This window comes from Zosterops lateralis (genome assembly GCF_965231275.1).
Source record: "Zosterops lateralis genome assembly, chromosome: 3".
Lineage (NCBI taxonomy): Eukaryota > Metazoa > Chordata > Aves > Passeriformes > Zosteropidae > Zosterops > Zosterops lateralis.
In genome coordinates this window covers 48,990,001-49,016,242 of record NC_139764.1, presented here as the reverse complement: position 1 = coordinate 49,016,242, position 26,242 = coordinate 48,990,001, and the positions used below count along the sequence as shown (strand labels likewise).

The 26,242-nt window shown below is 39.8% G+C and overlaps 1 protein-coding gene across 6 annotated transcripts in view; it reads right to left on the bottom strand.

Moving 5' to 3' along the window:
• PDE7B (phosphodiesterase 7B) overlaps positions 1-26,242 on the bottom strand; it is a gene marked incomplete at its 5' end in the record, with an annotated part of 168,464 nt that overhangs the window by 79,105 nt on the left and 63,117 nt on the right. The window contains one exon of one of the 6 annotated variants that reach the window (XM_083858592.1): positions 1,934-2,171. The exons of the other annotated variants lie outside the window; for them this stretch is intronic. Within the exon in view, the coding sequence (XP_083714718.1) occupies positions 1,934-2,171 (238 nt within the window). Of the gene's footprint in view, positions 1-1,933; positions 2,172-26,242 lie in introns of those variants that run through there. 6 annotated transcript variants of the gene reach the window in all.

The window sequence follows — 26,242 nt, the reverse complement described above, 5'->3', positions numbered from 1 at the left end:
AGGATCTGGCACCATGAAGAGGACTGTCCCCTCACAGGATACAAGTAATGGCCATTTGAGTAAATGCAAGTTACTCACATCCTGCTAGTGGACTAATCTCTGTCTGTACATTCACGCTCATTTTTAGTTGCCTCCAGGAATCTGAAGGTGAATCTCATTTGTTACCTAATGAAAGTAATTTCACCAGATACAACACAAGCACACTGAAAAACCACCATTACTCATACATAAGGTGTAAGCAATGCAGAATTTCTTAGGTTGCTTAATTAGGGTCCATCTCTGAACACTCAGCATTCACCACACAAGCCTCAATCTCCCTGGTTGGCTACAGTACATTCCCAGCTGATTTGCTCCAAGTATTAAAAGAGCAATATGACCTCCTCTTGCATTATCCACATCACTTTTATTATTCTTTTAAACTGAAGTGACTCCCTTCAGAGTAGGCTATAGAAGATTGTACATCTTCCTTCTCTGAGAAAGATGTACAGTCTGTCCCCCTGTTCTCTAGAGAGTAGAAGGACAGACTGTACATCTTCCTCAGAGCCTGAGACCTATTTCCCCTTTTTCAAAATGGAAGTGGACCACGCATTTTTTGATTAATGTATACACATTTTTAATAACAGACATACAATGACCAACCAGCCAACCTTAGTAGGCATTCAAAAGTAATAAGCTGTTTCAATATTCAAGTTTATATATACAATTATGGGGAATATATACATACACACAACAAGCGCTTTGAAACACCTACAATGAGGTGATTCTACCTAAGAAGCTAAATTATTCTGGTACAAAGTACTGTAGATTATAGGTATCAATAACAGGTACACCAAAGAAGGTGAAGGCACAGTGTTTGAATGCCTTGGAAGAATTGAGTGACCAAGTCACAGAGACTAGATCATCTAGAGCTCTGAAGAAACAAACCACACAGTTTCATTAAGTCTACTAAATCACAGCAGTGCAATTGCAGGAGAATAAAAAATTACCAACTGATACTGAGACAACTATAGGCCTATGACCCTGACTTCAAAAGAAGGCAAGAGGTTTTACACCATAAGCAATGCGGAGCACAGGTTAAGAGGCAGAATCAGCTGATCCCAAGTACCGTGCTAACCTGAAGACTCATCTCTGCCTAATGAAAATGCTGTAGGTCTAACCTGGACTTCAGTAAAGCATGTGATGATGTGCCATCTGTTCCTGAGATTGGAAAAAAACTGACAGACAAGATTTATGAAGTAAACGAAAAAGCACGTGCTCTTTACCCACGTTTATAGAGAAAGTAGTGGGATAGGGCAGCGTTTCGCAAGTTGTTAATAGTGGTGGCTATCCAAACCCCAGCCGTAGGGGAGTCGCTCCGCTGTGCACAGGGGCAGGCGCGCGTCTGACGGTGTTAGAGGAGAGGCCGTGTGCTGGGAAGGGCCCGGCGAGCACAGCCGGGAGAGCTCCTGCGCCGGGCGGCCCCGGGGCGCCGCTTCTCCGTCCCCTTGACGGCGGAGCCCCGTGCGGGCCGGGAGAGCTCTCCGCCCGGCACTGAGCCCGGCTGTCCCGGCGGGGGTCAGCCTCCGAGCCGCGGGGATACTGGCTCTGGTGTTCAGCCGAGCTTTTACCTCCCCGCGTACCAAACCACGCAACAGCCCGGACCGGGGGAGCGCCATGGGCCAACTGACGTGGCTCCGGCGCGGCACCAGCTCCGGTGCGCCTGTCCCGGCGGCGGCGGGGGCTGCCCAGGGCACCTGGGGGCTGCTCCAGGCACTTGGGGGCTGCTCCCATCCCCGCCGCGCTCCCTCGGGCGGCTCCGCGGCCCCGCCGGCTCTGCCCACCACGGGACGGGACGGGACAGGACGGGACGGTCCGGCTCCCCGCCACCCCCGGCCCCAGCCGCCTTTGCCCCGCAGCTTCCTCGAGCAGCAGCAGCAGGGCGGGGGAATCTTACCTGCCGAACCGCCCAGGGCATCCTCGCTCTCCAGAACGCCTCTGTGCTTCGCCCCGCGGAGCTCCCCCTTGGATTTCCAAACGAGCTTAACCATCTTGATCATCTCGGGCAAGTCCCAGGCCAGGGTCCCCTGCTGATAACCGGGCAGGCTGCCCATGGGAAAGGGCATCGGTTCTTCCCCCGTCCTCCTCCGCCTGCCCGTCTCTGCCGCGGGGAAGAAGCGCTCCAGCACCGGCATCCTGGCCCTCGCCCCCCGCCGGGGAGCCGCGGCCAGCCCCCGGCCCGAGCAGCCGCGATGGGCATCCAGAGCGGGGCGAGGGCGCCCGCTGCCCACTGCCGCCCCTCGCCGGGGGCGCGCCCGCCCCGGCCCCGCGCAGGGAAGGGAGGGAGGAAGGAAGGAAGGAAGGAAGGAAGGAGCGCCGGGCTCCGGAGCTCGGCTGCCGCCCTGCGCGCCCTCAGCCCGCCGCCAGGCGCCTGCAGCCGGGGCCGAGCGGCTGGCGGGCAGGCGCGGGGCCGCCGCTCATGCCGGGACCCGGGGGCGGGGGCTCGGCCGTGCTGCGGGCGGCACTCGGGGCGGCCGCGGCTCACACACACGCCCCGCTCAGCGCCGCGGCCGAGGCACTTTGACTTTATCCCCGCCGCGATGCCACGGGGGAGCCCCCGCCGCCCCGCCTTCCTCCTCGCCCGGCTGGCTGCGGAGCCGCTGGGGGTTCTGGCCTCTTAGTCAAAGCCCGCCGTCACCTCGGCCGCCCTGGGGCGGGAGGAAGGGCGGTGATTCACGGGACGCTGCCAGGGCCGGGAGCGGGGCCCGAGTGCGGTGCCCCCGCCTGCCCCGGCCCGCCGAGTGCCGGCCCCTGAGGGCTCGGGGCGAACGAGGGGCTGACACGGCGGATCCGGGGGGCTGTGGGGTCTGCCCCGCGCCCCCAATCGCTTCGGCTCCAAAGCTCCACCTGAAACGGGTTCACCTTAGGACAGTCCCTGGTGGCAGCGCCAGCCTCCGACGGGGAGGCAATTATTCATCGCTAATCTTTAAAAACAAGGCAGAGCCGCCCGGGGCAGCGCTGTGTCCCATGGCAGCAGAGGTGCAGAGCTGTCAGTGAGGGCTGCCCGGGCCTGGGGGCTGCCTCTGGCCGGACCCTGCACCACCACCCGGCCCTGCCTGGGATCCCCAGCCCGGAGGGGACACGCGATTTCACAACATTTATATTGCCTGTATAAATCATGTCCCTTTCAGCCCGCTCCTGGTACTGCTCTGTCCCTTGTTTTGCGGAGCGTACAGCGGGGGGGAGGTTCAGCTCCTTCACGAACACCCAGTTTTCAGTAAAATCGCAGTAGACTTATTTAATGGGATTTTAGTGGGCGCTATACCATTCCCTAGCACGCATAGTTAATACGTTTGTCTTCTCTGGGTTACACTCAGTGTTCTGCCTTCTCTCCAGATGGAAAAGTAAACTTACCAAGCAAGCAGTATCTTCCTTCACACAGGAGAAGCCAAGGGACTGAAACGTAACACCCTTGCATGTAGAAAACAGAGTGCACGAGCCTTTCCTCTCATATTAACATCAATCTGTTTCCCCTGTTACAGGATCTCTGCCTTGCTTATCTTGATGTTCCAACCTCAAACTGACAACTCTAATGGTTTGCTGAAGTTTTGATCGCAGACTGCAGTGCCATACTATTAGCCCTCTACACGTGGTAGCTTTGCCTTGAATATTATGAAGCACTTCCAAGTAGTGTAGTATTCTTGATGTGCTGATATTTTGCAGTCTTTTGTATCAGGATATCCTGGCTCATTGAACAAAGGAGTTAAGAATAAAGAAATAGATGATGTGCAGTGCAGTAGCACAAACCTTGACACATTCATTCTGTGATTATAATTTTCTAGAAAGGCAGATTTTGTTTTATTTTAATATGGCTTATTGTGATATTTTAGGTGTTACATATTGTTGTTTCTCACACGATTACTCTTTAAAGCACTATTCTTATCAAAGAAGGATAATAAACTAGGCAACTGAAATCCAGAAGACTTTGATGATTCTTTGCCTACTGGGTGGTTTAAACCACACACCCCAACTACTTCGTTTTGGTTTTGCACAACAAGGAGCTGCAGTAACTTTTTTCAGCTATTGTTTTTCCTCTTTGTTTACCTCTGTGCTTTGTGGTCCCCACTGAAGCAAAGAGCAGAAGTGCCAGAGCATTCTGAAAGAAAGGCTGCCATCTCCAGCTTCACTGGATGCAAAAAGTGGTCAAGAAATAACTGAAAGTGGCACTTAGTGCTATGGTTTATCTGACAGGGTGATGTACTGCCAAAGGTTGGACTCAATGGTCGTGGAGATCTTTCCCAACCATAATGATTCTATGATAAAAGATACCAGATATTCACAGATGTCCAGACTATTTTTTTAATTAATATCAGAATATCTACGTGTTTAACAGAACTTAGCCACCAGCCCTCTTGATAGCAGCAATAAAAATCTGAGATTTCAAAATCTGCACTACCTTTTTGTGTCTTTAAATCTGTGAAAGGTTTTGTATTATTTGTAGTTGGGTCACTTGAGTCACCTGTCTTATGGGTAGGATCAGGATTAATTGTTAATTAATTTGTTTTCATTTACAGTTCTACAGGTGCAAAGGAGGAGGCTAGTCAAAAAAACAAACTGAAATACATCTGTTTTTATTGTATCAGTATTTCAAGAAGCTATCTAATAAACCTAATGAAATGTATGTGCTTTTTCTCTTGTAAAATTACTGTCAAATGAAAACAACTGTTTTAGATAGCCTGAAGTTTTTGGTTTTGATTTTTTTTCTTTCTGATTTCTGGCCAGTTTAAGGGTCAGCAGTTGTGAATGAAAAAAAAAAAAAATTTGCTTGGCATTAATGGGTATGTCTGAAATTAATTAATCTTATTCTTAATAAACTTATGCTTCACAGTTGTACTCCAATTCAGTGATTACTTATCCTTAATTCATCCAAGATTTTGCTGTAACTGACTTTCTTTTTGTCTTTTTCATCATAACAATGGAGCCACATAAGAGCTGCTCACGGGAAAGCCTGGAGATCTGTATTTGAATATGAGGAGTTCCAGCACCAAAAATCACTCAAAAATCAGTGTAGCATCACTCTCAGAGATTTCTAATTGGCAAAATGCTCAGATTTTGCAAGTTCTCTGTTTCTCTGACTTCAGCTGTGCTGTGATGATTTACCCAACTTGAAGATATGACCTCAACATCATGCTTTTCATTTAAGAAAAGCCATCAGAAATAAAACATACTCCTACATAGCAATGTACCCCAGACATTTGTAACTGCATTTTAAACAGTCCTTGAGCAAGCTCGACTCACCTAAAATTTCTCTTTTCCCTTCACACTTCTAGTCATATTTGAAGGAAATAGTTCAGCAGAGATGGATGGCTTTATTTCTACCAATCGCATTTCTCTCTAACTCCAAGTTAAAGAAGCTTAAGGGATTGCAAGAGAAATATAAATGTATTAGCTCTGTCCCTCATTCATTCTGAGAAGCAGTGCCAAAAAAAAAAAAAGGAAAATGGAGTCATCTGAAAACATGACAAGGCAGTGCATATTTTTACAGGTAGACTTGAGAACTGGAAAAGACTTGAGGAAAGGAATACTGTGGTGGGAGAAAAGGGAAGAGAGTAAGCTTACAGATTAATACCTGGTGTTTCATAGTTGGTGTGTCTTAAAAAGTTTTGCTTGTTTGCTTATTCACTCCAAAGTTATGTACTAAGAGCAGCAGCAGCAGAATTGCATGCCAGATGGTAGAGGAAGTACCTCGTGTATCTTTCCAGTCTACTGAAGCCTGCAGGGTTCTTGTTTACTCACTGCTCTGGTTTTCATTGCAAATCCCTTTCTTCCCCTTTTTTCTTTTCCTTCCTTCAAAGAAAAAGGAGGGAGAAGGAAAAAAAAAAAAAAAAAAAAAAAAAAAAAAAAAAAAAAAAAAAAAAAAAAGCCATAGTTTAAACTGGCAATAGCACCATCCTTTTGGCTTTGAGGTACCCTGTCTTGTGCCAAATATACTGTCTCCAGCAGCTCTCCCACAACAAATCAGTCCAGACACACAAAAGCTGTAAAAAAAGAATGGTGAAGAAAGATCCTTGATTCTCCTCTTTTGCCCCCCCTACAGCCTTTTCCTTTTGCTTCTCTCCTCAAGCTTCATTCCCCAGCAGTGTTCTCCTCCTTGCCAGTACTGTAAGCGATACTGGGACCTCCATCCTGCAGCTTTGCTGACAGCTTCCTTAGAGGACAGGCGCCTCTGCCTTGCTGTATTAACAGGCCATTGTAAAGCAGAAGTTATATTCTATTATTCCTCCCACTTCCATCTGATAGCTGATGTTTGAAAAAATGGCTCATAAATTATTAGCATGGCAGAGTCATTACTTTTGGAAATTTTTCCTATTCTTTCAGCTAACCCACACCACTGCACTGTGTGTCATAACTTGTATTTCCAAAAGGACACCTAAAAAGATTTTATATTGTGTGTTTTTACAGTATATTATTTTTTAAAAAAAGTTGAAAAATACTGCCAATTTTTAAGTGATTCATGAACATTAGTAAGTCCAGATTCAAAGTCCAGTTTCAAAGACTATCAGATACTGATTTTTAGAAAGTGTAAAGCATGTGTCTTTAGACAGAACTTACTAGTGAAATCATGTTAAATCAGTAGTTGCTTATGAAAAGCATGCCTTTGTCTCTGTTTGAGGGATTGTAGAGTCATGCAGAGACAATAGGTGAGGCCATTGCATAGGGTCAGAACCAGGAGATGACACCATCACTAAATCAAGTTTTAGGACATTTCAGAGGGGTGAGCATAATGTGGAAGAGAAGATTGCAAGTGCTGGAGCACAGTCCCTACACGGAAAGTAAAGGTAAAGTAAAGTAAAGTAAAGTAAAGTAAAGTAAAGTAAAGTAAAGTAAAGTAAAGTAAAAATGTGCACATTTGCAGGGCAGCGTAATCAGAGCAACAGAGAAAACAAGAATGCAAGTGATTAACTTTTAAAAGGGACAAGGGAACAGAATGCCTAAGAAAGATGGAGGAGATATGACAGAAGAAACATAAGCAGGCATAGTTATGCAGAATTTTTTCTAATAACCTCCTGGAAGGTTTCTTTCATCACTTTAAAAATCATTGTATAATTTTCTTATTCTTTGCCCCACATTTGTCTCATTCCAGATGTCTCTTATTTTTAATGTCATTCTTACTAGTAAGAACAATTACTCTTAGTTATTGCTATCATTGCAATTACTTCATTAAATATGAAAAATATTTATGTTTATTTGAGGACAGTTGCTATGTCTTTGCTCTAAAGTGGATATATCAAATTCTCTAAATTCTATCTCAGGACATTTTTTCCTAACCCTGAAATTATTTTAGTATTTTTACTACTATTTCTCAATAATTCACTAACTTTTCTTTGGTGCATACTAAAGGTACACCGTAGAAGATTTGTTGCCTGCTACCAATGCACTCTCAAGAGCAGTGAGCTGAACTGCTAAGAGAATGGTACAGGTAATTAATTAATTAATTAATAGTGCCTGAGCTTTGCACGGCATCACATCTTGAGAACCTCACCTACTGGGAAATGTGGAAGACAGGCAGTAGTTTTCTATGAGTTCATAAACTGTTGGTTGTTTTCATCAGTTAATCGGGTTCCTTGGAAAAAGTTTCTGGAAATGGAGGAATAAGGATTGCTTGAGTTCTGTAGGGTAAGGAGAAAATTCATTCTTAGTGCAAATGACAGAATAAATTTTTAGGATTAACAATTTGTACTACTAACTAAGCAAAAAAAATGCTTGCAGTAAAGGAATAAACAGAAGTCCATAACTAATTGGAAACAGTGAGGTTGTGTAATATTTCCTTTGCTTGCTTGGGAAAAAGTTCAGCATACTGAATCTGATGATTCAAATCTCCCAATGTAAACAGCAAAATTCTATGTGGCTTTAAAGGAAATAGAAAATAACAGAGAATGGATCCATCTCACCTTAATAAATGAAAATAAGAAAATATTAATGATAAGCTGAAAGTGAATTGAAAAGGGAATTGCCAACACAGTATTTAATTGTGTGGCACAATGTATCTGTTGGAGTCTGCTAGTTTATTCCCTCCCTTAATTCTTGCGCACAAGCAAAATTTACTTGATCTAAGGCAAAGTCAAGGGATTTAAAAAAACCTCATTGCCTGAGTTTACAGAGTGATCACGGTAACAGATGTTTAATGATGGACTAGGGCTAATGGAGTGGGAAGTTAAGAACACTGCATCAGCTTGAAAATGTTGGTAGAATCAGGTAGGTAGAAAATAATAGTCTGTTATTTGGGACAGCGGACATGCTAGTCATCATCTTTATGAAACAACCCTATGAAAAAAATAACCTCTGCATCCCACAGGATTCCCTTTAGGGAATACGTGAAAAAAGGCTGAGTAGAAAAAGGAACTAACCATGTGAGAGACATCTCCTAAATACTTAATTAATAGAAAGTAACTGTATGGTCTCAATGAGTTCAAAGGGATTGCTGCCATCTTTAAAGCTGAGCATGTGCATAGATATTTTCTCAGTTGGGACCTATGTATCTAAAAATTATTGCAGCAGTTTGAAAGATGAGAGATGTGCCACATTTGAAATGTTTCTTCTGTCACCTCTTACCTTAATGAGATGGTGTGGGTGGCCTCATGGCCTGTGGTGTACTTGCCCCTTAACCATAAGGGTTGTACAGAAAAGACTTGTAGCTATAATTTTGTCTTTTTCTGTCTTTTGAAATTATAAAAGTGAATTGCTAAGAAATCTGCATTAAGTGATACCTAGTTTAAAATTTCTGTTAAAGAAAGCTTAATACCATAAGAATAAATGGAGTATAAATATAAGGATAAATACAGAGGAATAATAGTGCTTGCTCCTTCTTTTGTAAATCAGATATCACAAGATCTGATAACTTAGTTTTTCCTTTTCACTTTTAAAATGGAGATTCATATTTGACTAGGAAAAGAAGCACTATTTTAAATAAAATTAATGCATGTTTCTTAACTTTGTTAACTTATTAGGTATTTGATGGCTGCACATATTAATATTGCAGAGTATCTCGCTGAGTATCCTCATTATTCTTCGGTCTTTATCCTTCTGACTTTAATAATTAATGGTGAATTTATTTCTTTTTATAATCCCATTTAGACCTTATAAAAAGCATTAGGATTGCATAGGTTCAGACCTCTCCCAGATTTATTCCTATTTGCAATGCAAGAGAAAAATACTACAGCTAAATTGCATTTTGCCTGCTGCCATTCTGATTGCAGACTTATTACTATCTCTGACTAAATAAGCTTGATGCTTTGGTCATGTTGAATAGCTAGGCCACTATGTATTTCAGATTAAATGTCAGTGATACTTGAGTACCATACCTACACTTCTGTTCAGGTTGTATCCACACTTTGTGCTTCTTGATGCTGCCTGCACATCAGCATTCCAATGACGTGTATATCTCAATGCTGACATTATTTGCCCTCTTACAGAAGTCCTACGGCTTCATTTCCCTCTTTTCATCTTGCATGACAGCACTGGGTGCAGTTTGCTGTGGGGACAGACAGGAGATGTAGCTGGGAAGTCGTGGGAAAGGCCTAACAATGATGCACAAATACCCTAGTGATAAACTAAGCTCCCTCTGACCTAGTTTCTCATGACTGCAAAATCAGGCCATATTTACTGTAATCAAGCTCTTTGCATTTCTTTCAAATGCATTTGTGTAAATGTAGCTCCACTAGGATGAGCAGCTTTGGAAATATGCTATCATCTTTCTCTGGCATCTTATTACCATGCACTCAAAATCCACTGATAGTCATGCAAACACACATTGGTTCTTCACTACAGATTCTTCTTGAAATAAATTCATACTGATGAAGCTGCAGAAGGAAAGAAATCAGAGTAGACAGCATAGGAGGAAAAGCTCTCTCCAACAGATCTGCAGATGGAGGGAAGTCTTTCTGGAAAACCTATTTCTCTCAGATGTATTTGGGCAGGTTGCTCTCAGTAGTGTAGTTCCAGCTGTACTTTGCTTTCCAAGATATCCTGACAATGTGTAAAACCATAAATGTTTTTGAGTGTTTCCTAAGATATCTGTTACAATTATTTTTTTTCCAATCCAGGCAATCACATGTCATTTTGCCAGGCTCTGCACAGCTTTTATGATAACAATCATAATTTACATACACAGCAATTGTAAGACACATTTGAAAGCCACAAATGCTTAGTAGAAGAAGAAACTATTCAGGTTCTTTTGAAAAGGTGGTCATGAAAATACTGTACTATATGCAGATGTTTGCCCAGACCTTAGCCGCATATCAAAACGTGAGCTTCGGTCATGGTATTGACATCCATAAACATCTCTTTCCATCAGAAGCAGTGCAATTACAGAAGTTTTCAGGTGGGATTCAGGTCAGTCAAAAGTTCTGTCTCCCTTTTACCACCTGTTCAGTACTAGGAACTATATTTGCTTATGCTTTTTTTCTGAGATTTGCAATATTTTCAATCTATTTTTCTGAGGTTTGCAGTATTGTATGCCAAATCAACTACAAGGCATCACTGGCTACTTAATGTTATTTTAAGACTTTTGGGTTACCTTCTGCTGACAGAGGTCCTCTAGAGACAGCAAAACCATTTTCAGCCACCTTGGGCTGGGATGAAAGCTAAATGTAGGAGTGATTGCTCCCACAATCAGTGTCTGCCAGTTGAAACCTGAAGAGGCTCAATTCAGAAACCAAGTTCAGATCCTTAGAATGACAGGCACAGTCTTCTCTGTATAAACATGGGCTTGTCAAACAATCACCCTTTTACTGGAGTCTGTAGGGTTCTGATCACACTCAGAGAAGCTGACTGAGGGAGATTGCAGTGGGTTTCCATCAGCCAAGGAAAGACAATTTCCATGCTCAAGGGACCACTGAACTTCCTTTATACTTTTTTAAAAGTATAATATTGATGTTCAAGTAATACCAGATGAAACTGATTTCAGCTACCACTAACTGGGGCTATTCAGAAAGAGAAAGGAATCCTTTAGTATTTCCAACTTCAGCTGGAACATTGGCACAGGAGACTATTTAGCAGGACTAGTGAGCAAGGAAGTGATGTAACTTTTACCAAATTTTCTGACTGTGTGGAAAAAAACCATCCAGCATCTATTGGCCTACTACCCTATTAAACCACTAGTTTCCTGTGCCAGTGAATTGGAAAATGAACTGCATCTCCTTTGCTAATATTTGCTATCTACATCAGCTGGTTTCTTAATGGTTAAATGTCAGATTTCCAACTATGCCATAACATGTGCTTGACTAAGTCCAATAGGAAATACTTATTTAAGTCTCATTTTGGCCTGAACATAATTTTCCCTTTATAGTCATATCAGAAGCAGAAGTGTGTGCTGATCTAGGACTGCCTGGTAGTTCATTAAAATATTATTTTTAAAATCCTGATTCCTAAGTTCAGAATGCAGTTCCTAAGATAATGGTAGTAATGTTAGCAGTAGTGAGTTGGAAAGCAGAATTTGCTTTACAAAAATGTCAGATTTTTTTTTTTATTAGAAGTTAGAAGTTAAAACCTAATGTCCACCAAGAGAATTTATTTTTTTTGCAGGAAATGACTGCTGGGAAAATATTTTTTCCTTTTGATGTAGTGAGTATTCTGTTGAGATAAACTCAAAAAATTGTAATATAATAAGAGATCCTATAACCTGGTATTTGAATAACTTTTGAATAAACATGTTAGAATATTAAAGCCCAAATATATTAACAAAACAATAGTGAAGGAAAATAACCAGAAAAGATCAGAATGTAATGCTGGTTGTTTTCCTAACAAAATGAGAAACAAGGAGCAACCATTCCTTCATAGAAAAAAATGCTAATATATATATTTTTTTAGAAAAATATTAAAATACTGCCTTTTCTAAGGCAGTATGAATCCACTGAAAAAATCCCAAACCTAGTTTGGTATTTTATTGAACATCTTGTCTATGAAAATGTCTGGAAGCCAGAGCAAGCACTGGACAATGTGAATGCATGAATGAGGATGGGTTTGAGTGAAGAGCTCAGTGGCTTGCAGAGGAAGACCTGATAGCATCTCTGTAGCACTCAAATAGCTTTGAAGCAGTGGTGGTAAAACCCCACCTTGATGACTCTGCAGCTGATGTCCTTTCCTGTGCCTGGGACCAATGTGCTGTGATAGAGGAATTAGAGGAATGGGCAGAAATTTCCCTGTTGAAGCAAAGTTAAACAATGAAGGAGAAAATTCATGGTAAAAGAGAATCATAGAATAATTTGGATTGGAAGAGACCTCTAAAGTAACTATATACACCTTCAGTGACTGGTAGCTATTTAGTATGGCTAATTACTTGCATTTTATTAAAAAAAAAGAAAGTAGCAGACATTTATTAAGCAGGTGATGGTTTTCTAGATAAGATAAAAATATTAAGCTCATAGTTTATATATTTAAATATTAGAGGTAAATTTAGAGGTAAATGGTAGTTTTATTTAACATGTACATCAATTTTAGGTTATTTTTGTCATTTCACTGCAGCATAGATCCAAATATAACTTTCCTAATAACTTTTTTCTTTAATATTAAGTAGCAATATATTTTATTGTGTATGTGGGAGTACAAATAATTTGAATTAGATAATGTGGTAACAGATGTCTATGTTATTGGAGCCTTATTTTGCTAGATATACAAACAGGTCGTAATTATCATTAAAGGTCAGTGTAAGAAAAAGGGAGGCTTTCACAACGCCAACTAGTTTACTTAGCCTTCTACTCTGAATCACTGTATCAGAGAGTCTGTGTCTTCCCTTTGACTCAAAGAGGAACCATGGGAAAACAGCTAGACAGTTTAACCAGCCAAGTTTTGTGCTTATATTTGGGTAAGCTAATTGTACTCTAAATTATAGTAATGGACAGTGGAATAGCATTTGAGACAGACCAACTGTCCTAAATTGTAACATGTGCTGTTTAAACATTGTGTAGTAGAATCTGGCAGACATCCAAACAACCAAACTTTCCTTTTTTTTTTGTTTTGATATTCAAAATGTTCCATTGCTTTAGAAATAAGTAAATATTGGAGTTATCTGTGCACCCCATTTTTTTCTGAGATCAAAAGTAGGATAAGAATGGTGCAGAAGGCACTTCCAGGGAAGAGAATCTCATGAGAAAATTCTGATCTCAGTTTTTTTACCTAAATTCCAAGATACTAAAATAAATTGAAACATTCAGAATTTGATTTTTATTTTTATAAAAAACCCACTCACCAAAACTTTTGAGGTTTGTCTGTTATCTACTAAATGTATCAGCAGTATTGCTCAAAACGCTGAAGCTTGAGCAAACACTAATGGTAATGGCTGTGTGAATATCTGTAAAGTAGCACAATAACCAAATCAGTTTTGATTTCAGCAGTTCTCAAATATCTGTTCTCATTTAAAGAGATCCACTGTATTGGTAGCATTTTGTCACTTCCACTCTCCTACATACTGTTCTTACAGGAAAATAAAGGAAAATGAGCTGTGCATTTGTAGTGGTCTTCCATCTCTACAGATGTCACCTGAAGAGCATCCAAATGATCTGTCACAAATTACACATATCCTTGAACAGTAATTTACTTCTTTTCAGAACAGATACAAATTCAGCTCTCTGGTTTGTCACAATTCCTGTGTGATACTTAGAAATCAGTTTTAATCACTTTGGCTATATCTAAGGTGCCTAAACTCTGGAGTTCTTCTTCCTTCTGTGCTTGGCAATGTGAGACAACTGAGAGCTGGGATGAGATCTAGCCTATTTCTTGATCCTTGCAGCCTGGTTTCTCTGTGAAGAAGTCCAGGGATGTAAATTGAAAAAGCAACATGCTGGATAATGATGGTTGATAACGAAACCAGAACTAAATTCTTTGTAGCATCTGTCGCACTATCTGTGTAACTCTTATCTTTGGATAATATAGAAATAGTGTTAACTTTTTTCAAAGGAAGAAAAGTAATGTTAGGAATAATGAACCTTTAGTGTATGGTAATAACAGAGGCCTTGCACACCTCTTCCTAAACACATTTATTTTGAAGAATCTGCCTCAAACATAGTTGTATACATATAGTTTAACAGTTGGGCTTGATGATCTAAAAGGTCTTTTCTAATCTAAATGATTCTGTGGTTCTGTGAACCTGCACTATCAAGATTTATAGCTATCTAGTCACCCTCAGGGCACAAGTGCAATTGGCAAGACAGTACAAATAACAAATGCATGTTGAAATGTAGCACTGTTAGCCAGGTTCAGATATGGTGGTGTTTTTCCCAGAGAGCCGAGTGGGAGTTTATCACTTTGCAATGTCTATGAGTCACGCCAGGTAGCAACTGGCAGCCCTGCATGACCTTGCAGAGTGCTGTGTCCCCAGCTAACCTGAGCGTCTCGGTGTGAAGGGCACGTGAGAAGCCTCTCCCTGGCAGGGAGGGAGTACTTGCAACCACCCCTAAAGCCCTCAGCAGGCACAGTTTTCAAGTGGTGTTACTGTTGTCTTGTTGTCCAGCCCAGTTCTGGTTGGGCAGTTATGGTTGACAAGAAGTGTCTTGCATCTTCAGTTGGTAATATTATGAATAATATTTAAAAGGGGTTTTTGTGTTTGTCAAAATAATTTGATTGTTTGTGTTGTCTTGCCAATAGCACCTGGGCTATTAAGTGAGGGTACAGTTGCAAACTATGGTAATATCTGTAAGCTCTGTTGTTCACCCATGATTGAAGTGTGACTAGTACTGAAGAGGGTTGGATATAAATCCTATAATATGTATCTATGGAATTTGAACAGATTATGAGCAAAATTTTAAAATATTAAAATACAAAAATTAAAAATATCTCTGACCAATATTTTGGTCAGAGAACTGGGATAAAGACCATTTTGAGGAATCATCTATCACTGTCACAAGTAACAAAGGCCACAGTTACTTTATCCCCTTTATGCTTTGTGAGGAGTTATTTCCCTTAATTTAACCCAGGGAGGACTGCTTGCCTAATTCATGTTTTGTTTCAGTCCTGTTGTGACTGGTGGATCAGCTGAAGGGTTGCAGCTGGCAGGCACAGCCTTCACATGCAGCCTGGCCCAAGCTGGGCAAAGCTGGAGACTGAGAGGCTTTGGAGGTGAGATGTGCTCAGAAATTTCCCTGCCTGGCCTACCACCAGCGCTGTGTGCTGCAGCACTGAAATCAGCTGCAACAAATGCTTGCCTTCTCACCTAAATACCAAAAAATGCTACTGCTGTTGAGGTGAGCCAATTTGCTCTACACAGTAAGTGAAATTCCTGTGTGTGATTTCTCTGTTCCAGATGTGTGTGGCCTTGGGCGGGAAGAAAATCTTCCCATCTCATCTGAAAGTAACAGTGTCTTGTTTATAAGAAGAGCACAGACTTTGGAAAGTTGTTATTCTGAATATCTGTAAGCAGTTTTCATGCATTTCTTTCACATGTGCCATTTTCCACATTACTGAAGACACTTATTTTTTTTGTTAAATTTTGCTAAGAATTTACATCAAACTCCTCCAATTGTACTACACTAAAAAGCATTTAAATGTATGAAATTCCTTTTCATTATGAATCCATAGATTGTAAAACCTAGAAGCTGATTTCCAAAGAGACTGCTGATTTGGATGTCCTGATTCCAGAAAATCCAGTTAGAAGCATCTAAAATTAATTGATTTTCAGGAATGAATAATTTCACTAAAAGGGTGTTTCTTTAACATATTGCATGTTGGTATCATAAAATCATAGCCCGAGGTTCTAAGTTATGATGGAAAAGATATAATAGCTGAGGAAAAGGTATCATCATTCCTTAAAGAGCCAAATTGCCTTTTTTAATAATGTGATATCATGTTTCTTGGCTGGACTAATTCCTCCCATGTCATGGAATATTATCTGCATTCTCAGAGCATGTCCAATGTAGTGATTTTTCTCTATTATACCACATGAAATGCCCTTTACATACACATTATAATACCTTGCATTTGTTTGGTACTGCACAATAAGCAGTGTATATTTTCCAAAAATCCTGTGTATTCCCTCTAATGCCCATGCGTGTGGAGTACACACATGTGCAGACACAGCAAGGCAAGTTGACACTCCCACTCCCACACATGCAATTCTGGGACATTTAGAATTAAAAACATAAATATTGGGCAATGTGAGACTCCCTCTCTACACTTGTGGCTGCATTACCCATGATCACTCTTAAAAAAATTAAGGTTGGACATGAGTTGCAACCAACCAAGTGTTTTAAAATTTCCTTAATTATTCTAGAATCAGAACTGGCTGATTTTAAACATGACATGAACTGGATGTCTGATTCATCATACATGTGAGCCCTCTCAAAGTCTCATTGCCCTCTTTTATTTCTATTCCTCCTCACAGAGGAGGAAACTCTTGAATTAGTCATCCTTGGGTCCTTTTTAGTTAACCAACAGAAACAGCTTATTTGATTCTTATGAGGCATTTACATTGCCACACTTTATTTTGAGATATGAGAAGAGCTATCAAAATGCCTGTGTCTTTCTGTTGACTGACACGAAGCCTCAGTTATAAACATTCTTACTGTGTAAGACATATAAAGGTAAAAAAGAGGTAAGGAGAAAGCACACTGCTCCTCTCGCCATTCAATGTGCTCTTTATGAAGAGAATTTAACTGCCCTCAGTATTGTGCAACAATTCCTTCTTTAGAGCTGAGATCCCCAATCTGTACTCTTCAACCCAGGCCTTTCTGTGCCCTATTGTCTCCTGCTTTCTTTCCTTTTCCAAGGTGAAACTCCTTCTTAAGCAGAAATTTAATAGAGTGAGAGAAAATAGTTACAGATTTCAGAACTAGAAGTTTCTTTATTATAACGTTTTATACTTTCTTTTGTAAATTTATTTTGTATGTTTGATCTATGCATAAAACATGACTAAACAAGCCTAGGAAATGTATGAATCTTGATATTTTGGCTCAGTACCAGTCTCTTACAAACTTTTCCTCACTTCACTCATCAAAAACAATCTAGAACTTCAGCCAGCATAATCTATTTCTATATTCAGCCTATGATGCGAAAAGAGCTTATAAATATTAACAGCTTTTCCATAATTATGAGACAATAAAGCTAAATACCTCCAAATAACTCCAGATTTTAATTATTTTTTCCCCTAAATAAACCTCAGGAATTAAAACAAATCCCATTTAGATAGGCCATGTTTTAGAGGACAGTTAATGACAGAAACAGTAATTACAGGAAAGGCTACCTCAAAGAGCCCAAGTTCCACATCAGTAACAAGCTGTTACTGATGAATCAAGAAGATAAGACTACCTTTACGGACAAACGGGAAAGGGTCTAAAAACAGATATTCCTGTGAACAATAGGAAAATATCTGGAGAAAAGCCAAAATCTCATTTATTTGTGCAGCCCTTAGGGAAGAAAGTATAATGTATGGTTGCCATGTTAGGTATATGAGAAAGCAAATTAGTAACTGAGAGGCTGTTCAAACAAAGATCTATCTTAAAAGGTAGTGTATATGATTCCTAGGATTTGTATGTGATGTGTATGTGGATGGTTTGAGGATGTTTATAAAGAGACACACAAAAGTGGGTTTTAGCATATGAAAGAGAAAGCACGGTGGGGAATCTAACTTCCTGTCACATAATTGAGCAAAGCATTGAAGGAGAAGAGGTATATCAATTTTCTGGTGGTAGGAGATGAGAAGGCTCCTGGAATCTGCAGCTGGCTTGAGCCAGAGGAATTACTTTGTTTGTTATAACCTTGCAAGCTTCCATGTGTTTGTTTCCTTGGGGGCAGGAGCTAAAACCTGTTGTGATGTGATAGTCCTTGACTTCCTGGAAGCAGCAGATAGCCCACCAGATGACTAATAGCCTCAGCACACTGGGGTGGCCAAACCACCCACCTCCTACAATCTCCTGTCAGTCAATGGGTGGTGTGATAAAAGCTTCTCTACAATTCTAGGGGAATATTGGGACTGCTGGGACTCAGCACTAACACAGTTGTTGGAGAGGCATGGATAGTTGAGCAGCTGTAGATTAGAAGGAGGGATGAGAGTTTGGTGAGGACAGAAGTAGCAGATGCCTAGGTCTTGTGACAGCCCGGGAGAGAGCTGAAAGTGGCAAATTGAGGCACAATTAATAATGGACCCCACAAGTACATCAGCTGGAATTTTTGCTGCCTTGTAGGATGAAATAGGCCAATGTGTAGAGAAGACTTGATGGTGGTGGAAGGTATTCACTACAGCTGCTCTCTGTTGGCTGGAGCTAGAATTAGACACCCACAGGTGTGGGAAGATGTATGTGCTCTTTGCTTTTGTCAACCGATAACTTCCTGGATTTCTGAATTAGGAGAGTCTTAAGTTTTTACCTCACCATAAAATGAAATGCCAAGAGCATCAGGTCTGTAATTTAACAATAATCATGAAGCCAGTAAGTGTAGCTTTGTTTAAGTAAGACCTGGTTAGGTCACATCTCTTAAAAGTAAATGAAAAGGAAAGATTAAAGTGGGTTCAGCAGCAAACGATTATCTTTGACCACATGTTATCAACGAGATGGCCTTATGCCTTTAAGTCTAGGTTAATTATGGTTTTCTCCAACAATATCCAATTACATGACGAATAAGCTTGGCATCTAAGGCAGGAACCTCTGATATGCGTCACTTCTTACCTCAAGAAGACTGTTTATCAGAGTTATCAGTGCTGGCTGCTGAAAAATCAGCCTGCTATTGTTACATTCCCATTCAGAGCACGCTGTCTTCCAAAACATCCGAGCAGACCTGACAGACTGATGGCCAGGAGTGCTTTGACACACTCTACCAGAGGGAACTCCTGGGGGGCAATAAGCCAACTGCATTCATTGCACTTCCTCCTTTATAGTGTGTGGCAACATATCTAGGGAATCCAGGGGAAGTCTCTTCTGTGAGAGACAAAGCAGCAAATACATATAGGAAATATTCAGGTCATATTTCTGCTTTGCACTTATTTTACTCCAGGTTCTTGTTAGGGCAGTGGTTGCAAATTACAAGGACAGAAATATCTTGCACTATGGAAAAAAAGGCTTTTATATACAGGGATCACTCCACAATCGTTCCACAAAGAGAGAAGCATTCAATTTCAGACTAGCCTTAGACCCTTGCTTATGGGAATAAGCAACAAAGACTGAAAAACAATATTAGAACAAGTGTTACCAAGAAAATGCTTCCCAAGAATAGATCAGAAAGTGATGTAGTTTGTAAGTAACATCTTGTACTGTCTTAGAATAAGAGTCACTATAAATTGGAAAAAGAAGGCATGAACTTCATTACAGAATTGTTTGGGATACTCATTAATAGAAATGGCTATTTGATATATATTATTTATTTATCAATTTAGCTATGATGCTCTAATTAACCTGGGATTTGCACTCAATATATGTGTCCTGTTTGAATCTTGGGTTAATGTTTTAGAAACATCTGCTATCCCAAAGAAAAATTATCTTTCCAGCCCTTTGCCAGAAAAAAATAAGCTTTTGACTCATAGATAATAAAACTTTTGTTAATAATTAAAGAATGTTGATGATTAGAAGCAGCCCACAGCTGCTATACATGTATATTACAGATGAGATCTATCAGTCTCTGTTTCTTAGTGAATGTGAAAACATGGCATAGGTCATCAAGATGTTCTGGACTAGATCCAAAAAAATGTTCTTGAACTGGGATTTGGAATTTCAAATAAGATTTTGTGTTTACATCCAAGGATAAGACCCTGAAAACTCCCATTTCACTTTTGTTTGACATTGAAAATGCTTCAACACTCTGCCTGGTGCAAATTTCTTGCTTTGTTTTCTTGCTTTCTAACTTCAAAACCCAGTTGGTGTCTGAAAGATTTGAGTGAGAGCTTACTCAAAAGAACCTCAGATTGAGGCAGAGCTCAGAACCACTGCTGCTTTCCATCCTGTTTGCATCCAGATTTTTTTTTTCTCCAGAAAAGAAACACTTTTTCTGGATTTCCCTTGGGTTCACTCCAGTTGTGTCTCCATACCTGCCAGGTACAGCTCATCACAAGCTCTAGCAGTGACCACTACAAAACAGGACCAAGAAGAAAAGAGATGCCTTTTCTTTATATAAAAATAAAACTGAGCATAGAATTTATAGATCAGCTTAGCATTTACAAGGGTTATCTATAAATTGGCGGAGCAGGTTAAATTTCACCATCTTCTACAACCTGTAGCAGCTCCTCGCTGAACACCTTGCCTGCAGCATTAGGTGTACTGAGCAGGAACAGCCTGTCTATGCAGTAAAGAATTCAAGTGTAGTTGTGTGTGTGTGTGTGTGTAAGAGTGAAATGGGATTGTAGTGTAATGCTTATGACATGCACTTAGCATAAGGGAGAATGGAAGTCTTGTCTGAACTTCATAGTCTTCTTCTTGGATTTTATTCCATTGCTTCCTTGGGGGACATCTAGTCTGGAGACCACAGTTTAGGAGTGCTTTTTCAGTAGTGTGTGATTTTAACTGGAGCAGAGTAATCTGTAATTTTAAAATTTAATTTATTCTTGCCTTTTAAAGTCAGCCTTTTTAATTTAAGAGTTGTTTTAATTTCAGATTTAAAGTAGCTTTACAGTAACTCTCTATGGTTAAAAAATTGGTCAGGTGCTTGTGAGCAAATGAAATGACTGAGAGTCCTCAAGTGAACAGGGACTGTTTGCAATGAGTTTGTTCATATTATTTTTCTAATTGGTAATAAGCTATACAGAGATGCTTTCAAAGTCCCACTGGCACTGGACTGGCTATTTCAGTACTTAATAACTTTAAAAGACTGAACCTGCAGTTTTCCTGTTCCAGTGTTGCTGCTTCATTTCATGGATACATATTTGAGTTCCCCATTTGAGTCAACATTTGCACTTCTGAGGCAGACTCAGACTCGAATTGCTGTGATGCTTTGCCTCGGAAAAATTACAAATAACTTGCTGCAAAGTCTTGGATTACACACCAGCCAGCACTTTAGGGTAGCTTTATAATGACAAGGAAAATATAGACAAAGAGCTGTTCTACCAAGAAAGATGCATTCATTCTGGTGGTCTGGCTTCGGAAACTTGATTAAAGGCAGCTTCTTTGTTTGTTTGTTTGTTTGTTTTTGCAATTGTCAAAGAGTAACTGGCAAGTGTGCACCAGCACTCGTGGGAGAAAACAGCCTGGAACGTGGGAGCAGGTGTTGCATTGGCCAACTTGAAACAGAGGGAAGATGACTAAAACTCTCCTTCATTCTCATCCCGTGCCAAATTAAATCCAATTTAGAGCAATGTGTTGCTACACATTGCACCAACAATTAAAGAGGATAAAACTCCTGACTTATTTATTTTTAAAACTGAAGTTCTGTTTTACAGTACCATAACAACTGATCTTACAAAAGAGATGCCACAGGATCAATGAGCAAAGGACATTAAGAGCAGAATTTTATATCTTTTCAAGCAGATAGCTCCTCCATGAGAAGGGCACTCACAAACTGCACAACCGCACCTATCTACAGCTGACACAGGCATTACATCAGCTCCATCCCTCCTGTTATGTCATCCATGTCACTGTGTTAATCCAACTCATCTTCCTTTCTGTCAGATAAGTTTACTACCACAAAGCTGGGTCACTAGAGATTGTACTTGTTAGTTTTAAGTATACAAGCTCAGTAAAGAAACACAATAGAAACTGAAATGTTGGCTCCAAATTATTTTAATAAAAAAATTCAAGAATTCCACAGGGATTTTTTTTCTATTTGTCAGAGTGGTTTAGTGCTCATTTTCTCCCACAAATGAAATGTTAGTTTTCATCTGTAAATACTGGATTCACAGATGCTATAGGAATTCCTCAGGTGAACTTTAACATGTCTGTCTCTTTATCCCATTTTCTTCTGTGACTAAGGCTACTCAGCCAAGCTGAACCTTCTGTGAGCTGTCACCAGGGACTCCAGTCATATGCTGGAGTAACTCAGTGAGACACACAGTGAATGCACCTCCCACATAAAAGTCTGAAGCACACAGACCTTTAAAAATCCAGCATTTTAAACATCAAATCAACTCTTCTGAATCTAAAGCTTGTTACCGGCCAAAGGATTTCACTAAAAGCTTTTGAATTCGAGTCCCAAGTTTTCACCTGAAACGTAATTATAAGATCTAATTTCAGGAAGATGATTTTTATCAAACATTTCTGATTAAATTCTTCTTCCAGTCAGCTTAGGTGTACATTTGCTATCAAAAGCAGGCCAGTTTTTTAGTGGAAAAAAGTGAGCATAGTGACAGCAAAAATAACTGAATGATGGGCCCTGCCTATGTGAACATGTACTTCTGGTTGTAGGTCCCACCAAGGGAGTTAAATATATCCATAATATGAGATCCTGCATGACATCTTGTTACTCTCAAGGCAGCTTCAGCAAGAATATAAAAACCAGATGGATAAAGGTGCTAGTAGTTTAGTAATTCCTGCAGATGATCTTTCCATTTCAGGGATGATGATTTCTGTCCAGGATAGTGTTAGAGGGATTTATGCTGTTTTGCAGAGGGAGGGCTTGAGGCTGCACAGCTGCCAGCCTAAAACCTTTCTAGATCTACTACTGGAAATTCACTTAAAATTAAACACCAGCAACACCCTCCCCCAACAAAGATTAGGAACAAAAAATGTCAAGTAAGAAATGTTCAGGGTGAAGAGAGAATTGTGGTGCTTCTGATTAAAATCAAAATCAAACTCTCCCCCATCCCATTCTAGGATTTCAGAAAGCTTTCCAGCAAACATCTGCCTCCAGTTTCCTCTTTGTTTATTCAGTCATCAATTATCAAGAGACTTTTTGTTTTGTCTCAAAGAGCTGCACAATTTGAAGCAACTGTGGTATCTAAGATGGTTCTGCCTAAACCAAACACAAATTCCTTAATGGCACAGAGAAACTGGTTTGGATTAAAATAAAAATATCCAAAACCAACAGTATTTTCTCTGTAAACTGTTCTGAGGGCTATTATAATGTCATTTTTCCCCGTGAAACAAATAATACACAGACTTCAAAAGGCCTGAGTCTTGTTCTCAAACAACAGAAAATAAATGAGATTTGACATCATGATTTATGATGCTTCCATTTTATTTTTTTTTAAGAAAAGTGAAATATACTTATAATTAAATTAATGCAAATTTGGATTCTTCTGGCTTCTTAAGTATTACAACATGCACTTCCCCTCTAGGACAAATGTACAATGGCAGCAGTTGCATTTGTGCCTTTAATGTGGTAGCTCCCTGGATATATTACTACCTGTGATAAACCAGTGGATTAATGTCTGTTGTTACACTCCCTGCTGATAACAAGAAATTACAATGAGGCATCTGCCATTCATCCTCCCTTTCCAGCAGAACTCTGTCAGTGACTGCCATGGTTGTTACATTGTGTAGCTCCTAGCTACACAATTGGGGACTCCAATAATTTATGCTACCCCTTAACTGACATTCACATTTTCACAACTCCTTCCACAGGACAAGTTCCATGGTGATTTTAATTGAATATTTACAGAATGGCTGAGTGTATTGGCAACTCTATTTGAGGTTTACAAAGCAAAGCCAAACAATATCAGTTTAACAATGATTTTTCTGTATTGCAGATACTGCCCCAAGTTGGTAAATATAATACTTTGGACACCAATAGTTAAAGAAATTAAGTTTCATTACAAAAACTTCACAGGGCAGTTAAAGCTGAGGGAAGTAAAACTTCTGTCTCTTTTTTAGACGATGACCATTCTCTTGACAAATGCCTGTCTAAACTATCAAAGTTCCAGAGTGTTCTGGTACTTGACAGTCATGTACCTTTAACTATAAATTTGTCTTCCTACTTTTGTAGAAACCTGAAATTTCCACCATGGGGTGGAAAAGCACAGGCTTCTTTTTAAGAGTATGCTCATACATTATTTATTAACAAAAGCAATAATAGAACAAATATATATATATATATATATATATATATATATATATATGGGCTATCTTTACGTATTGTTATCTATCTGTCTGAAAAGACACTGAAAGTAACCATCCCTTCTTCTGTCAGCAGGGTAATATGCTTCTTGATGTCATCATGTTATACATTTCTGCTGTCAGTTTATAGCACCGTTTTCAGATGGGGAAGTAAATTCTAGTGCACTAATCCTTGCTTTCTTTTAACTCTACTAATAAAGCGTATGATCCCAGTATTTCTGAGTCCTTTCATTAACACTCTCTCTTATAAAACAAAATACTCAATTATAATTTGTCCTATATGGGCATGAATAAAATGTGAGGATCTCATTATTGTATGTCAATAAACAAACTCTGCAATATGAATAATTCCTTTGAATTAAGTGTTAAATTAAGTTTGCTCTGTATTAATCTATAAGATCAGTGTGAAAACCTGATCTAGACTTAAAAATCATTTAACCTTATGTTTCAAAAAGGACAAACTTCTCATTGGACTTAATCATATTTGCCATAAACCTGTCCTCATGTGAGTGTGTAAGACAAATATCTGGTTAAGTTGTAGGTTGCATGCACTAATTGATGGCTTGTGTACTTGAAGTAGGCAAATGATAAACACACGCTTACAACCCCTCATAAATTATGAACTAAATACATCCTAAACATCCTCAGTTGAATCTTAACTGAGCTGAATGGTCCTGAAGGTAATTTGTGGCTACAGAAGACTGCATGATAGAGCAACAGTTGGATTGAAGTCCCAGTGGGTGTTGACTCTCTGGCAAGGTTCAGAGAAGCAGGAGTACAATAAGAGCAAATTGGCTGAGTTAAACAGCTGCAGCAGAGGCTCCCAGGTCTGCACTGTGTATACTTTGGAGGATTTTGTTTGGACTACTTCTAATCTATGTCCATGGATTAGGTGTCTAGTAGCAGCTAGAATGCACTAGAAGTGCTCCCAGAGAACAGGGCTTGCTCTATTATGAGTGAAATTTGTCTATTTTGGGACTACTTCATAAGGCAAACCAGAATTTGCAGTATGTTGGGATAGGATCTCAAGAACACACTCCTGAGACAATCTAAATTACTAATGTGTACACTCTCTTTACAAAAATGAGCTATAGAGTACCTTCCATAAAAAATTTACTTTGGATTAATATTCCTGATGTTATGAAAATCAAAACCATAATTGACACATTAATGTCAGGATTTAGTCCTCACATCTAAAGGTTTCACGATACAGTTGATTTTTCTTCCCATGGGACAGTGTGCTGGATCCCTTAAGCATTTGAAAAATCCTCTGTCATGTTTTCAATTTACTTTATTCAAGTCAAATTCAGGAACTATTCAGATGTCAGAAAAGGTCCTGCAGCTATGTCAAAGGGAGAGAGAGAGAGAAATGAAGACTTCACAAAAGCAATGAGGAAAAGAATTCAGTTAATAAAAACAATTTCCCACAAATACTTTTTTACAAATATCCTGAAAACTTGAGATTTTATGTTAAAAAAAATAAAATCTTGCAGATGAGGCTGATTAGCCTATTTTTCTACTATTCCCTCAACTTTAAACCTGAGAGCTTTGAATGTGATGAAAAACAATATCTGTACTCCAGGAGTAAGATTATTCTCCTCCAACTGCTCACATCCACACTTCAGTCTCTTGAGGAGTCAATGGGGAGAATAGGATTCCTCAGACCAGCTTTGGACATCTGTTTTGCAATGATCTTAGTCTGAAGGAAGCACCTCTTTCTTGTTCTTTTCTGCTACCAAAGAGATGATTAGATGCTGGCTGTAGACTTTAAATTTTTTTACAGACATTCTGCTAGACTAATTGCATCCCAGCTGTCTTCAGCAGTATTTCCTCTGCAGAGCAAGAAGAATGCTCTGTGAGGGAATTCCAGTAGAACTCTCTGAACTTTTCTGTTCATAGCCATATATATTTCTTTACATAGCCAGTTGCGATTCAGAAATTCAGTTCCTTGTTGCTAAATAGAATTTCCATCATTTACTACCAATATTCCCATTCCATGATTTCATAAGCCCAGAGCCTCAAGTGTTCGATCAGATCAGTGCTCGGGCATGCTCAGTGCTGGACATAGTGACTGACCCTGGCATGCAAACTTATTTCAATCTACTAATTTTTAGCTCCAGTGAGAATATTCAAATACATGCTTAAGTAGTTGATGATCAACAGATGATCTAAGAGAGCTTTAATGCTTTAAGAAGTATGAGATGTACAAGGAGACAAAAGATTATAATTAGAAACTATATTCTAATATTAAAAAAAAAAAAAGGAAGGTAAAGCCATCAAGGAAAACTAGCTACCCAGCTAACCAGGCA